The following is a 16669-nucleotide window of genomic DNA, read 5'->3' on the forward strand; positions in this document are numbered from 1 at the left end:
ATAGTCAGGCAAAAAATGGCATCTGAATTTACAAAGCAGGTTTTCAAATCTCAAAGCCAGGCTTCTTGTTCCCAAGGGACAGGGATTGGGCAACAGAGCCTCAGAGCTTCAGTAGGGGACCCACCTCCCAGGGGTGGCCTCCTGAGCTATTGTGAAAAATTAATCGACAGGTTTCTGATGCACATGCCAGGTCTCCGCATCCGTGCCTAATTAGTCGGCACAGCGTCCACCCCCTGCTAGACATGCTGGTTTCCTGGGGTGCACGGAGTTATATTCAGGGCTGCATGTAATGCCACGATTCTCAGGGAATGCAGGAAAAGGGCAAGATGTGACCACGGAGAATCTTTGTTGCCATTTTGTAAAAAGCAGGCACCCAGCCCGAATGGCTGCAAAGATATACCCGAACGCATTTTATTCGTTTGCTTGTTTAAAATACTTCTAAACTGCCTCTCAGCTGAAGTTCCCGAGGCAGTTCACAAGAAGCTATCGTAGCCTTTTTCCAGAGAGTGAAAGATAGTTCTTCCTTTCTCCATTTTATACTCACAACAACCCTGCGAGGCAGGTTAGGCACAGGCAGTTCTGGGTAGGGAAATTCGTGGAGATTTTGGGGGGTGGAGCCTGGGGAAGGTTTAACTACACAGTAAAAATGAAGAACGATCAATGAGCAACAACATAGAAGTTAAAACAGCACAAGTAGCTGTTAAAGGGAGATTTTGAAGTCTGCAAAAATACTGGTCAGCACAAAGATCAGGGACTTCCCTCTTCTTCTCCTATTAGACAAGCAGCAGCCCCTGAAGGCAATAGATTCAAGATGGACAAAAGGAAGCTTTCTTCACTCAATGAGGAATTATCTTGTGGAATTCACTGCCACTAGAGGTCAAGAGCACAGATAGTTTTAAAAGGGGATTAGACAAAGGTCTGTCCATCAAGCGCTGCTCACCATGACGACGGAAGGGAACCTCCCTGTTCAGAGGCAGTCTACTCTGAATAGCAGTGCTGGGGGAGGATTTGGCCTCCCCTCCCTGTTTGTAGGCCCTTCTGGGAGCATCCTGTTGGCCAATGCATGAAACAGGATATTAGATTAGGGGGACCATTTGTCTGCTCTCACGTCCTCTTATGAGCCACCCATAGAACACCAACCAAATGCCCGGAAGGCCAAAAATACCTTCTCCAGCACCTAAAACTTAACAGAGCTGACAACAGGCAAACTGCCTCACAGGTGCCTCTGCAAGCCTATTGCTGAGAGCGGCACTCCAAGAGTGCCACGCGGAATTAGCGGAGTCCCACTTGAGTGCTGGTGGGAAACGCCTGGCAAATTCCACGAGGGTGGCTGACTGGCCTCGGAAACAGACAGGACTCTTGGGGCACCTCAAAGGCCGCCTCTCCCAGCGGCTTGAGCCCACTTCGTCCAATGCACGAAGTGAACTCTGTTCCTCCGGAAAGCGCCACATAATCTAATTGCTGGCCCTAGAGAAATAAATCCTACAACACCTTTCTTATATTGTCGAAGACAATATATATTGTCAGTGAAGAAGACACCTTTCTTCTTCATCATTTCCCTTCCTCACTTGTCTTTCTGCTTAGGAAGCCAACCGCCCCGGGCTCCCCCACACTTATAGCCGGTCCGTTTGAGATTTGCCACTACAGAGAAGCCGGGAGCCTATTTTCTTCCTTTCTCCCATTGCAATATTTCTCTGTGGGTTCTGGTTCCCCCCACCCCTCCCCATCCAGATGCATTTTGCAAGCTGACCCCTACAGGGAGCATCAGGCGAGCCAGTGGCGGCACTTTCCAGAGCACAAGCATGAAAAAGATTGCAGGCATCTGCCAAGACGAAACTGCTCTTTTCATGCCCAGCTAAAGCCAAGCAGGAAAAAAATTCCACCTGCAGAGAGAGAGAGAGAGAGAGAGAGAGAGAGAGAGAGAGAGAGAGAGAGAGAGAGAATATGAATGTTAGCAGAGATGTGCAATTAATTCCTCCTCCTTCCCAACAAGAGATGAGACCCCTTGAGCCAATCCTTAGGCATCCTCCAGGAGCTTGTAGGTGGACTTGGGAGGGGCCGAGGGAGATATAAAAATCCGGGAGGAGAAACAGTCCATTCACCTTGCCGGAGAAGAGGCTCGGAAAAGCATCACTGAGTCCCCCACTATCACCCCGGCTAGCACCACCCCGGAGGTGCCGCAAAGATGAGCTCCAAACTTATCTGCTCCAGCTGGTTTCTGCTGATTCTGCTTCTCACACATGGCCAAGGAAGGGCCAAACCTGTGGCCAACGTACAGGTAAGAGACCCCATCAGGCTGATTTCCCCAGAGAGGATGGAGGCACTTTTGGAAGGCAGAGTTGCCTTCTTACATTATTACAGAGAGGAGGAAGGGGGCTTGGAGGTCATCTAGTCCAACCCCCTGCTCAAGGCAAGAATGTGCAATTAGACAGCCTCTGCTTCACAACGTCCTTTGCAGAAGGTCTCTGCCCCTCCTGAGGCAGGTTGTTCCTCTGCTGGACTGCTCTTCCCTTCAGGAAGGTGCCCTGAATATTCAGCCCAAACCCACTCCCTTGTAATTGCACCATTCCTTCTAGTCCAGCCCTCTAAGGCGAGAGAGAACAAATCTTCTTATCGAGATAGCAGAGGACCAATTTCTTTGTTTTAAGACTTAGAAGCCAGGCAGATCCTGCAGATACACCTTCTTCCCATGCAAGCAGGAGGGGAGGAGCGCGCCACCACTGTTATCTAGGAGGGCTCAATGAAGCCTCCATGTTCAGAGGCAGTATACCTCCGAACACCAATTGCCAAGGGAAGGCAACTGCAGGGCCATAGCCTTGTTTGTGATTGGCCGTTGTGGGAGCCAGGGGGGTGGCCTTGAAGGTCCTTCGGGCTGTCTGCACAGAGCTCTTCTGACAGCTTGATTTTCCGGGTAATTCTTCCTCCAGGGATTGGCTATCATTCGGGAAAATGGAAGGGAGGAGGTGGCAATTAAGGGACTGAATACACGGCTTAGGACGCCACTGGATAGCAGTCTGGGCACCTAAATGTTCTCCCCCCTCTTGGTCCCAGACGGGCTGGGCCATCTGCCTTGAGGCTGTGCCCCTTCACAGCCTCAGCAGTGAAGAGCAGGCAAGGACGGGATCAGATACAGCCACCAGCAGATTTGGCAGAGGAAGAGAAAACTGCGAATCCTGCAGACAGAGTGCTCCATTTGTGGGGTTGTTCGCCTCAGTTTCCCCCTCTGTAAAATGGACTCCTCACACAGGAGTTCCCGCACCCCAGTCCTTAGGGATCTGGTTATAAAATTGGCTTCAGGGGATTCTTTTCACTTTTCAAAATCTTGATCGATCTTTTTAGAGAGTAAACACTTTTCAGCAGAGTCTTGGTACATCGCTTAGTTGTTTGAGATGCTTATTTATTACTTTTACTAATAATCACATTAACAATAGTCATCATCACTGCCCATTGCCCCAAGAGAAACAGAATTCCATCGTCGCCAAAAATTGGCGTGCCGTGATGGAAATTAACCCAGTGGGCGTTCCTCCCTCCGCCTCTCTCCCTTTCAGGCCCTGTCTAAATTGTTAGAAGAGGACCTTGAGCACCCAGTGGGGTCAGAGGAACTGGAACAGGAGCAAGACGAGACCCTCCTCACAGGGGCCGTGGAACAGCAGGATGCCCCCCTCCCCTGGTCCAGAAACCCCCGGGAAGGGGCTTCCATTTCCGAAAGTGCTTTCCAGCGCCTCTTCAGCGACCTTCTGGGTTCCTCCAGGAGCTACAGGGGCAGAAGCAAGAAGGGCCTCTCAAGGGGATGCTTTGGCGTCAAGCTGGACCGAATTGGAGCCCTCAGTGGACTGGGATGCTAAATGGTCGAGATGACGGTAAGGCAGAGGCACACAGGGTGCCCTCCGTGCATGCGACCCGATATGATGGTGCTTTGCGCAAATGTGAAGTTTAATCAGTTTAATGGTGCAAAGCCCCTCTGCTGAAAACAGTCTTGTGCTAGAGGAGAAACAGGCAATAGGAAAGTTCGCCACCCAGCAGTAATGTCTTAAACGATGTGCTGCAAGAAAAATGCTGCTGAGCCACATAAATAAAGGCTCCTATGAGCCCAGAGTGAGCAGGCTGCCTACTGTGTCTCTGCATGAGTCCCTGGTGGACTCTGACTCATTAGCATCTGCGGTGGTAGGATGGGGACGGGCAATTCTGTTATGCGACAGCACCAAGTGATCCAACCACTCCAGTAGATCACCTGTTTTCAGGGAGGCTGCCCGTTTTATCTCTGTGCCTGTGGCCGGAACAGCGATTCCTGCAGAACCACAAAGGATGGGCTCTCGAGTGGGTGATTAATTCTCACCCAGATGCACCGTAAAATAAGCCTTTCCAGGTGCAAGAGTGGAACGTGCCTCATAATTCAGCTCTAGCAAAACCCTGATCTAAAGCGATTGCCTTGTGCTGGTACGTTCATGCATGGTTTCATCTCTTAATTCAGAGTTGTGATTTTTAATCTTGTCTTGTGAGGTGGTATTAGAAAGTGGGATGTGGGGGGGGGGGAGGATACAGCCAATGAGGGGTGAAGAAAGTGTCCATAAACCAGCCTTGTCTTGAACCCGAATGTTCACCCAGCTCGAGTTCCATGGAAGTGAAAGGGACTTCAGTCAGCCCCAGCTCACTCAGTCCCATTCATTTCAACGGAACTTTATCAGAATTTGCTGTCTTTGGACTGGGACCCACAAAGGCCTTTTAAAAAGAGCTATTAAGGAAATGTCAGCCGATTCTTTATTATGTTTTCATATTGACCATTATGTTGTGACAGCTAGGTCCGAGTTCAAATCCCTAGTCAACCATGAAACTCGCTGGTAACTTTGGACCATTCAGCCACCTCACAGGGTTGTTGTGAGGAGAAAATGAAGGTGGGGAGTGCCATGGACAGCTCCCTGAGCTACCTGGAAGAAAGACGGAATAGCAAAGTATTAATAAAATGAAAAATAAATCTGCCTACAAGCCAAGCCCATAGTTTGGACGACAGGGGCCCTTCTCTTTGGGATTCAGTGGGGTGTCTCCTGGGTGACTGGGTCCCTCTCCTAGCTTGTCACTTGCCATCTGTTTTAAAAATCTGCAACCTAATTAACCAGGATCACCGTTCTTAGTTTACCAAAACACTCCCCCCCCCAGTTAATCTAACAGGTCAGCTCATGAAATGTGGCAGCCCTGCCTGGCTTTGCTCCCGTAACCATTCCAAGGGAAGGTTTTAGAGAAGTGGTGGGTTAATTTTGCTTTGCTTCCCCTTACAGGCTCTGGCACCCCTGTGAGACCTTCAACCCCTTTCCCTCCAGGCTTCTCCTTCAACTGCCAGCAGACAATGCCCTGTCAAACTTCTCGCAGTCCTGACTCGAACCACAGCCCAAATATTGTTGACCTCCAAGGGCTCATTCCCACGTGCCTGCTAAATAAAAAACAGAAGCCCCTTTTATACCCATAGACGGAATTCAGAACAGGAGAGTGATGGCTTCTTACTTAAACGAGAAGTGGGCAAATTCATGGAAAAAAGGCTCAAGAGAGCCTCCAGGTACAGAGGCAGTATACCTCTGAATGTGGGATACTGGGAGTGGACAATAGCAATAAGGCTATTTCCACCTCTCTTTCTCCTTACAAGCTTCTCAGGAGTATCTGGGGGCCAGTTTGGGGTGTAGAGTGCTGGATTAGGTCAACATTGGTGTAATCAAATCTTTTTTTAAAAAGTAGCAACTTGCACGTGTGAATGAGCAACACAGATTACAGGGGGGAAAAGCCCGTTCCTGACACCTCAACTATACTCAGCAAACTCCGTTCGGCACCAGACATCAAATGCTGAGCAACCCAGAGGAAACGAGAGAAGTGTGTGCATGCAGCGACTTATTCTATGAAACAGGCTGTGGATTTCTCCCGCTTTCCTTTCTTTTTTGTACTGATGTATTAATTTATGAGAAAACTGTATTCATTTTCATTCTGTGCCCCGTTTACGTGCAATGAATATTTGTGCAAGTCACTCCATGCTAAAGATTATGCAATAAATTGGTTTTCATAATGTGTCCAATTAATTTTCAGATTCCTACTGTGCTTGGGGTTGGGGTGGGTGGGGGAAATAGCCTTGTCTCTCTCCCGTTTTTTAAAAATCCCATCTACTGCTAGGACACGCTTCAAACAAACTGAAGAAAACATTGACAAAATATCAACCCGTGATTTTAAAAAGCTTTCTTGACTCAGCATTCAAACATAAACAGAGGATGAGTCGAATACGAGAATGATATTCCTTTCTGGGATCAACAGGAAGCCCGAAGAGCTCTCTGATGCAGACAGACAGGGGTCTTTGCTGTTATAGACGTTCAGGAAGACGTTCAGTTGTTCCATTTTATATTTGGCCTTTCTTTCTTAGAACTCAACAAGGTAGATGGGAGCGTATACAGCAGGTCTCCTCAGTAGGTTCAGCCCTGCTAGGCTTCAGGCCACCAGCTTGCCAACCCCAGAATCAGGTTTAAAAGTAAACATAGGAGAAAAAAACAGCAATAATGAAAGGCAGCAAAAAGCCCCATTAAAACCAACACAGTAGCAATTAAAACCTGCAGCATGTAAAAGGGGTTATTCAAAAGGCAACGAAGTCACATGCAAAATAAATCCATGATAACTCAACCCCAAACAACCAGGTCTCCACCCTGTGCTTAAAACATTGGAAGAAAAGGCACAAGGCACATTTCAAGGGGGAGGGAGTTACACAGATATGGTGCTGCCACTGGGAAGGCCCTGATTTCAGGTGAGAAACCATGTCAGTCTGTAATATTAGAACCAAGTGAAATAATCATTTTAAAAGGCAGCAAAATGCAGAAGCAAAGCCATTAAAACAATAAAAGCAGCACGAAGAACCTCAGCCATAAACAGTCAGAACCACAGGTTAAAAGCAAGCCAACATATATAGAGGTACCGGATAAGTCGGGATCATATCCTTTCCATCCCTTTCCGGAGGGAGGGGGGTGGCCAGACGTATCTCCTGGGCCAACAAACTACACTGTGGGGCCGCAGCTGAAAAAAATCCCACCCTGGTTAGGTTAGCCTGGAGTGGAGAAGGCAAAGCTCTCCTCCTGAGCTGGGAGGGGCAGGGTCTTGAACACAGGCTTGTCAGGGCCTTCCAACTCCACCACCTGGAGAAAATGGGCTTTCAGTACCAAAAAGCTGACAGACAAAATGACAAAAAGCCTTCAGCAAAACAGAAATCGGCAAAGACGGTGGAGGACGTGAAACTGCCTGATGCAAAATCTGACATCTGGTCGGTTGCCAGGTCCAGGTGGGGAAATTCCTGGAGATGTGGGGCGGGGGGAGCCTGGAGAGGGTGGGGTTTGGAGACGGGAAGGGCCTCAGCAGGGTATAATGCCGAGTCCACTCTCCAAAGCAGCCATTTTCTCCAGGAGAACTGATCTCTATGGTTTGGAGATGCTTTCAGGAAGATTTCCAACCACCGCCAGGAGGCTGGCAACCTTAAGCCGGGCCTAGTCTCCTTCGGCTGGAAACGGCTCTCCAGGGTTTCCGGCAGAGAAACTCCCCTTCCCCCGCTTACCTTTCCAAGTGGAGAGGCCCAAAATTAAACTGGGGACCGTGGGCAAGCCAAGGGTGGATGCACGGCCTGTTCCTTGAAATTAAACTGTGCCCCAACAAAGGTGGAGTGCAGAAGTTCGCTGTGGTATGAGACAAAAGTCAGGATGGCTCTTTGGGCCTGCCGAAACAGACTGTGCTGTGAAAAAGATGAAGAAAAACAGATTCTGACAGGAGAACGTCCCCTGCGATGCTGTGTGGGTTCTCTTACTACCAACGTAGCTGAAATATTGTCTCTTCATATGTCAGTCAAGCCAGAGAGTGTGTTAATGCAGCAAGAGAACTGCCACACAGATTTCCGTCAACCCCACCAGGCTAGCGAAGCTGAAGTCTGCAGGGACGGCTGCTCGACACACCAACAGAGAAGGTTTGACACCCACACTAGTCCAGAATGTCTCAGAGATGCTCAAAAAGCTTGCAAACTGGTCAAAGGCAGAGAGTTCCCTAGCTGTAGAAAGGAGGAAGGGAAATCATATACGACAGGGGCTGCTCCCAAGTGATACAGCGTAGACTGTTGGCTTGTTCTGCACTTTAATGATCTGTTGCTTTTAATTGGCAAAGTCTCTGCAATTAATGTTCGGTTTCACCCTCATAACCACCCTGAAAAGTCTTGCCAGCCACCCCAAAGCTCTCTGCAGGAAGGGCAAACAAAATAACGGAGGAAAGTCAATAATAATTATAGTTTTAGGCAGGGCTTTTTTTCAGCTGGAACGCAGTGGAATGGAGTTCCGGCACCTCTTGAAAACAGTCACATGACTGGTGGCCCCGCCCCCTGATCTCCAGACAGAGGGGAGTTTAGATTGCCCTCCATGCCATGCGGTGTGGAGGGCAATCTAAACTCCCCTCTGTCTGGAGATCAGAGGGTGGGGCTACCGGCCATGTGACCATTTTCACCGAGGGCGACTTAAACTTTAAAAAACTCCCCCCTTGTTCCAGCTGACCCAAAGTGACATCATTGTGCAGTCCTGGGAGCGTGCGCACACTTTGCTCGCGTGTGCATGTGGTACCAGGGGCACTACCTCCCACCAGGAGTTGCCCCCTGGGCTGGCAACCCCCTGAGTTCCACCACCTCTTTTCCCAGAAAAAAAAGCCCTGGTTTTAGGTAAGTAGCCAGGTTGGTCTGCAATAGAACAGCAGGGTTTAGTTCTGCGGCATCTTAGAGACCAGCAAGATTTTCAGGGCAGAAGCTTTCGAGAGTCAAAGCTCCCTTCTTCAGATACCAAAGAAGCAGCTATACCCTTGAAAATCTTGTTGGTCTCTAAGGTGCCACTGGACTTAGATCCTGCAATAATAACATAGGGAAGACAAATTCTTCCCATTTGACAGATTTGGAAGTTGCTGAGGACTAGCAACTCATCTGAGGTAATGCACAGTACTTGAAGCACAACGCAAATAAATCAACCGAGTGTTTAAATTATGGATACCATGGCCTATGGAAACAAACGAAAACATGAAGAAAATCTACAGGCATTTCCCAGTTTTGCACAATTAATTTCTGCTTTTTGTAACCCTCAAGGGCTGTGCAGAACTTCTAGTTACCAATGACTGGGAAATAAATTCCGCCCTGCTAAAGCTGCTGAGAATTCAGCAGCACCGTCCACACAATTTAAAATTTATCTTTGCCGCCATGAGGGCTAGAATCTGGTGGGATTTTTAAAAATGGAAAACTAATATTTCAGAAAGCTGAATCCTGCCCCGATACAAATCTCCAGATTTTCCAGAACCAGCCAATTGTCCCAAACAATGCGCTCAACTTTATCACCAGGTAGTTGGTGTAGAAATTATGTACACACATACCTATGTACACACATTCTGTACACACATACCTACCAAGTCTCTCGCCCTCTTCCTTGATCTCACGAAGTGGCCGGAAGTCTCTAAAAGTGCATACTACCATGCTAGGAGCCAAAGAGATGTTACCAAATTTGGAGGACGCTCTTGATTCAAAAATCTCAGGTTCTGACACTGGGACTTTAGCAACATCACTCCAGCACCAGACTGGGCAAAAGAAATCCACCTATGAAAAGAAACCCCTGCCAGAAACTATTCTCTCTCCTGTACAGCACCCCTCTTAATTAAAACAGGAGAAAGGACATATTTCCCCGCACATAAAAGGTCCTCCTAATTAATTGCTACCTACTCCAGCCCTGGATACTTTGTTTATTCTAATTAGCATATAAACGATGAAAGGCAGCCTTTGAAGGCAGTCTGGGTGGGAGTTGGAGAACATAGGCGAGGGGGGGGGCTCTCCCCCATTGGTGAGAGCAGGTGGAGGAAAACAGCGGGCACCGATTTGTCTACGGAAGGCAACATCGGAGTCCAGCGGGACCAGAAAGGTTCTTTTCTATCTCACTGTCTTGCTAACAGCGCCAGATCCTTCAAATGGCTGCTGAATGAAAGAAAATTGCTATGAATTTTCAGTGCCTGGATATGTAAAATAATAATAGCAATAAGGATCCCCTCAGACCATGGGAAGAGTGTCGTTCACTACTACTTTATCTCAGGCTTCTGGGACTTTTTGGAAGGACTGAACCCGGGCAGAATTCTGTGTATTCATTAACACCTTATGCAGAATTCGAAGCGGAGGGATCCCTCTCGATGGAGCAGGGCGGGGTGGGGTGAGAAGAACATAAGAACATAAAGAGAGCCCTGCTGGATCAAACCAGTGGTCCGTCTAGTGCAGCGTCTTTTCCCACACAGCAGCCTACTCGTTATTCCGGAGGGCCAACAACAGGGCAGAGAGGCCACGGCCTTCCCTTGGTGTTGCTAGTGAGTTTCAAAGGTTGACTGCCTCTGGACATGGAGGGTCCCCCTTTGTTCACCAGAGCCATTGATGGACCTCTCTCCATGAATCTGTCTCATCTCCTAGCCATCACTGTGCCCTCTGGCAGTCAATCCCACAGTTTAATTTCTCATTGAGTTTGTCCGTTCCAGATCGATTGCCCATAGATCCCATTGTGTGCCCCTGCAGTTGGGCAAAAGCAACAGCCGCCCACACAAGCGCTTTCTCTGTGGTGGCCCCCACCTTCTGGAACGGCCTGCCCGAAGAGGTCAGGATAGGAAAGCGCCCACTCTCCTGGCTTTCCACAAACTATGTAAAACTGAATTATATTCAGAAGGGCTTTTTACCCAGATTATAGGGCTGTGTCATAAGAAATTGCTCAGAGACATGCTTTGGTAGGGACAGGGACTATATTCTACGCTACTGGGTACTGTCTACTGATGCAGATATGAACCACTAGGGAGTTTCCACATGGCTTAACATGCCATATAAATTAGCTACGTGTTGTTTCAGAAAGATTTCATCTCTATGCTCAACTTTGTTTTTTTCCAAATTTTCTGCTACCATGCCCTGTTGTATCTGCTCTCTGAACGTCCTGTTGTACATTCTTGTACTTGTTCCACGAATGTCCTGGCTGTCGATTATATTGTATTTCATTTGCACTCGGTAATCCACCTTGAATCTCAGTGAAAAAGGTAGACTATAAATAAATTTTAAAAAATATTATGGGAGAGGGAGAAAAAGCCTCCTCTACCCACTTTCTCCACCCCCTGTATGATTTTACAAACCTCTGTCGTGTCTCTCTTTAGCCATCTTCTTTCTAGACTGAAAAGTCCCAACCTCTCTAGCCTTTCTGGAGGAAAGGAAGAATGGGTTGGGCCCCTTGGCTTGCTGTGCCAGTGCGTAGCCTCTTGCCTGCTTTCTCACCAGGCTGGCGGCAAGCGCCCTGCCCGAGTGCTCAATTGCCCCTCCTTGCTTAGGCCCAGGGCAGCACTGGTGGGGGGCAGCAGCCATGAGTCGGGGGACCCATTCTGGACTTTTGACCCAGAACCACGCTGCATTGGCCTGTGAGCCAAGGAGGAAGAAAATTGGCCAGGTCTGGAGTCCAGACCCTGGCAGGGCATTTATGTCTCCTGCCTGTTCAACTGCCGTTAGAGATCTGAAGGGGCCAGAAAGGGGTAAAAGGCAGCACGAATTTGGCTGTGTAGATTTCTTCTCTAAAAAGTTCTTTTTTCTCAATTACTTTGCCGGAACATTCACAGTAAATTTTTAAGTCTTTTGCAATTTTTATCTTCTACTTTAATTCAGTTCTTTTACCGATTTTCTTCTCAAAAAGAGAGATAGCAATCTTTACCTTATTAGTCCTTCTTTGAGGGCTGTAATCGCTGTTTCAGTAATTAAAATAGTCCAGTTTTCCCAATTTGGTGCTGAAGCTTAGATACGGAGGTCTTAAGCCAAAAGCTTGACTCCAGAGCTGCTGCAGAGATCTTTGCCACCCGTCTACGAGCGGGACCTCAAGGCTGGGTGGGTTATCGTTGCGTAGATCCCCCCCCCCCGAGATCAGCCGAGATCAACTCACCCTCGGGGTCTTAAGCGTACTTGCCTGTTCTCCACCCGAGAACAGGGGGCTGCGGGCGATCTGCACCCCACTAGCCCTCACAAACAGCAACACGGACAGCTCAGCTCCCCGAGCTGCATCAGCCCTCCATGATCCCCAAGCCGGAAGTCTTGGCCGTGTAGATTTGAGCGCACGAGACAACACTTCTGACTGCTGCCTTAGGCTCATTTTAATTTAACTTCCGTTGATTCTAGCTTTAATTTTAGTAACTGCAATTAATCCCCCCCAATATAAAGGGCTTGAGGATTTTGTGGGGGGCAGCTTCTATTGCAAAATGGGATTCTGGACTAGATGATGCTACGTTCTGATCCAACATGGCTCTGGTTAGCTGTGAAAATTAGGGAGGGAGTTTCCATGTTTAGCGGCTGTCTCTCTCTGCACAAAAGCTACGGAAGAACCACCACAAGGGAAAGGTCAGAATGTTTCTATCTTGCTTGTGACCCCTCTTGGGGGCATCTAGTTGGTCACTGTTGGAAATAGGACGCTGGTCATTATGGGCCTTTGCCCAGATCCTGCAAAGCTCTTCTGACGGCCTTTGAGAGCTCGTCCTGCAGCTATTATCCAAGATCGCTAATAAACTGAACCTCCACATGCCAAGGCAGAGTGTCTCTCTGAGGATGAAAAAGTGGCGATATTTCTGGTGGAGCTTGCTGCTTCTCTGGCCTGCTTGCGGGCTTCTTGAGAGCATCCCAGATCGCCACTTGGTCTCTGCGATGCTAAAACAGCACATCACAAGAAGTCTGGCTTTGCAACACGCCACGAACGCCAGCCAGACCAAAAGCAAAAGCTACCTGCCATGTAGAATCAGAGCCAAGAACCTCAGAAGGACAAAGGAGAGAGAGAGACATTTTGCTGAGCTGCCAGTATCCTAGGACCATCGCATTTTACATGACACCCCTCCCAAGGAGAAATCAACGCCCCAGAGCTTGAGGCCAGCTGCCTGCCTCCCTCCCTGAAGTGTGTCTGCAATGGCTGAGCATTTGGAGGAGCTGCTTCCCCCACTGTAGGGCTGCAGCGCAATCCATCAAAGCTCGCCTAATGGTGATAGAAAGTCCCACACAAGAGGCTTCTCATCTGTACACGTCTTCGAGCTTGAAACATATAGAGAAGCAGAGGTGGGGGCAAGGGAGGGCTGCTTTTTTTTAAAAAAAAAATCTTGCATTGCTGGCTCATGGCTGTTCTATCTAATGGAGTCCAAACAGCCAGAAAAAAATAGAGAGCGAGACTATAATTGCTTCTTTAAAAGCGTGCGAGGTTGGGGGGGGGACATTTTCAGAAGCCTAAACTCTTCATGCTACTAGTTGAAACCAGTTTTCTTATCAGGGCTAAGTGGGCAGACTTGGCTTACTGGGGTCTGGCTGGCTTGGAGCAGCAAGAAAGCTTCCTCGGAGGGGGCTATAAAGGAAGCCCTCTCTGCCTGCAGAGAGGCTGAAGGCGAGAGGCACAGGCCAGAGGAGAAGCAGGCAAGATGAACGGCGTCACCCTGGGCGGCGGCTGGTGCCCTCTGCTCCTGCTCTGCCTCCAAACCATGCTGGGCTCAGCTCATCCAGTGACTTGGAGTCCCTCTAGCCAAGAGCTACAATCCCTGCAGGTAAGAAGGAGATGGCAGTCAATTAAGAGTAGCTTGGTTTGACACAGCAACGTGGCAAAGGATGCTGCCCTTCCCCCTTGGCACGCCATCAGGCAAGAAGCAGGGGGGCTGCTTAAGCCTCCAGCGGTCCATCAGTTGCCCCTCGATGGACAGACAAGGGCAGAGCTGGATTCTGAGACTTGGAGGGGCTGATCTTCTTGGGTGCCCTAAGTGATGGTACCTTTGGGCACCTTTGATGCCCTGGCATGCTTTTCCTAGGAGAATAATGCAGGGGGGCAGACATACTGGTTTAGACATCTTTGCCCTCGAACGGGAAGAAGGAAAGAAGCAAACAGGAAATTCATTTTTGAGGTCTTGTGGAACCTCTCAAACAAATTTTCCCCAATCAGGATTTCCATTCAAAGATTCCTAGCTGCCATCATTACAAAAAATAAAAATCCATATTCCCAGCTACAGAAATTGTTGGGGTTTGGACAGAAAATGGGTTTCGTCCAAACTCAGTTTCTGAAGTTGGGAATATGATTTTTTTTTTGTAATGTAATATGAAAAATGCCACATTTTGGCAATAATAATAATTAAACACAGTTGCTGGAAAATCTGTGAATTGCTTTAAATAAGTAGGTTTCAAGGTCAAAATCCCCCTACCCTCAGGGAAAAGTCAAAATTTGAATGCTGAAATTGTACCATATCTGCAAAATTTTATGCAAGATTTAATTTCAACATTGGCAAGAAAGTACCCATTTTCTGAAGATCTTTAGAGCACATTTATGAAGAACCGTCAAATTTTTAAGCGTTCTGCAAAGAGATTGCCTTATGGCATCCTTAAAGATGAACACATTTATAGTGGCAGGCAGTCTTGCAAGACGGAGCACTCTTGTGTCCAAGCACAAAGGGTGACAGTCAAGGCCCAGCTAGGCTAAACGAAGATGGAGGGGCTCCCAAAGCCTTTTAAATGCAAATTTCAGGTAAGCACAGGGAAGGAAGAAAGGGCTTAAGTCCTTCCACTGGTCACCACCCAGCATGCTACTGGATCTATGTTTTCTGTCATACTGTTAGCTTTAGATAGGGAAAAAAAGAAGGGCCCTTGTCTTTTTCCATGGGAGGGCAAACATGTACGTTTTGATCACTGAAACCACACAGACTGAGGAAGAGTTAAAGCCCCTCTTCCTCTTTGCATGGTCCCAGTATGAATCAGGCCTCTGCCATGGATCCTATCAGCATTTTTAAAACCTTCAGAAGATCTGATCACATATCCTACAATAGTTTCATCTGTTTCCACCCATATTCGACAGAGAACAAGGGAGGCAAAGAGAAGATGACAGAAATACAATCATGTGCCCCCACATACGCACATAAGTTGCTAGCTACTGAATGCTATAAAAGCCAATTAATTTGAGAAAGCTTCTGCCACAATAAGTCAGTTAGCCTTGAAGGTACCACAAAACCGTCTGTAGTTCTGACTGCAACAGGCCAGCACCTGGAATTCAATATACAGATAGCAGCCATCCCAATATACAGTTTCTCCGTCCTGTTATCAGAAAAGATAACTCTTTGGTCGATTGATTTATAAACTTATCTCACAATCTATTGGCCCCTTTTTTCTAATGCTTGACTTCTAATTGTAATGTTTGTTAAAGATTCAAAGTTAATAAAGTTATTATTTTTTAAAAGATAACTCTCACTTACCTTCTCTCCATTTTTTAGGACCTTCTCGAGCGGCTGAAGGAGAAATTTCCACAAGGAGACAGGGACTCTCTGGAGCTGGCGCCCTTCGACTATGGGGAAGGCCTTGGAGAGGATGGTGCCGACGTTGATCTCGCTGCCTCCGAGGCCCTGCCACCCAGTCTGCTCAGTTTGCAGGGTCCCCTTCAGCAGGCCGAGGTGGAGGAGCAGTGGAGAAGATTCCTGGCATCGCCAAAGCGGAGGCGGCATTTCTCCGGATGCTTCGGGACCAGACTGGAGCGGATCGGATCCCAGACGGGACTTGGGTGCAACTTCTTCAAAGCCCGTAGGTCTTTTAAATTTTTTCCCATGTGTATGCATGCGCACATCCATTCCACACGCTAGCGAGCAAGTTAGCTTGCCACTGAATTGCATGTGGAGGGTAAGCCACACACAGCCCTAGTGCTGGGATAAGGGTACACCAGTGTTCCCAAGTATCTGTTTGTCACAGACCCACATGACATTTTTAGGCGTACGCTTCAGCATTGAATGTAGGAAACAATATTTGATTTGTTCAAGGGTCAGCACTAAAACTTACCATTTGATCTATCAGTTGCTAGAAGATAGAAGTTTCTCTTCCACCAACTCCTTATTGGACAAGATTTAAATAGGGGTGAACAAGGTGAAAAGAATTATGTGTAATATATCTGATATCTTGTTTATTTTTCATTCAGCTGCAGGAAGTGCTCTGGAAAAGCCCAGGGCTTGCATATTCTTAACACCTGTCTTGGGGAACAGCATCTTTTTATTTATTTAAAATATTTATATACCCACCTTTCTTTCAAGCATCCTGATATCTGAAATAGTAGAGAGTCCAGTAGCACCTGCATGCAGCTGACGAAGAGAGCTGTGGATCTCAAAAGCTTATGCTACAAATAAGTTGGTCTTAAAGGTGCTACTGGATTCTCTACTATTTTGCAGCTACAGACTAACACAGCTAACTCCTCTGGACCTGACATCTGAGACTGGTAACAACAACATAAAAACAGTCCAATAAAATACCACATTAAAAACAATAAATAAGACACTGTACTGTGAGAAAAGCATGCAAAGGCCTCAGGCTCAGTTCCCAAGATTTCCGGTAGGAAGTCTTGGAGAAGACCCAATCAGAGTAGACAATACTGGGCTAAATGGGCCAAATGTCTGACTCACTGTAGACAAGGTAGAAAGGTTGCAGCGACATCTACTGGGGCCAAATCTGATTTGGTTCTGACATTCTGGTTCTATGAGCTTGCTTGCCCAAGCAGTGCAAGATGAGAGCCACAAGATTGTAGCTATACTGAAGAGCCAGTTTGGTGTCGTTAAGAGCGATGGGACTCTAATCTGGAGAGCCGGGTTTGATTCCCCACTCCTC

The 16669-nt window shown here is 47.7% G+C and overlaps 1 protein-coding gene across 1 annotated transcript; it reads left to right on the forward strand.

Moving 5' to 3' along the window:
* Positions 1–2185: 2185 nt before the first annotated feature.
* On the forward strand, positions 2186–3845 carry LOC129344432 (C-type natriuretic peptide 1-like). The gene is made up of 2 exons (XM_055001056.1): positions 2186–2278; positions 3549–3845. Exons 1-2 carry the CDS (start codon positions 2186–2188, stop codon positions 3843–3845), a joined length of 390 nt encoding a protein of 129 aa, XP_054857031.1.
* Positions 3846–16669: the final 12824 nt, after the last annotated feature.

The sequence above is a fragment of the Eublepharis macularius genome, chromosome 17 (genome assembly GCF_028583425.1).
Source record: "Eublepharis macularius isolate TG4126 chromosome 17, MPM_Emac_v1.0, whole genome shotgun sequence".
Taxonomy (NCBI): Eukaryota; Metazoa; Chordata; class Lepidosauria; order Squamata; family Eublepharidae; genus Eublepharis; species Eublepharis macularius.

What these genes read in the sequence shown, in the direction of transcription:
- LOC129344432 (XM_055001056.1), top strand. Translation starts at nt 2,186, where the DNA reads ATGAGCTCCAAACTTATCTGCTCCAGCTGGTTTCTGCTGATTCTGCTT. An exon ending in AACCTGTGGCCAACGTACAG is followed by an intron (nt 2,279 to 3,548) that starts GTAAGAGACCCC and finishes TCTCCCTTTCAG; the next exon opens with GCCCTGTCTAAATTGTTAGA.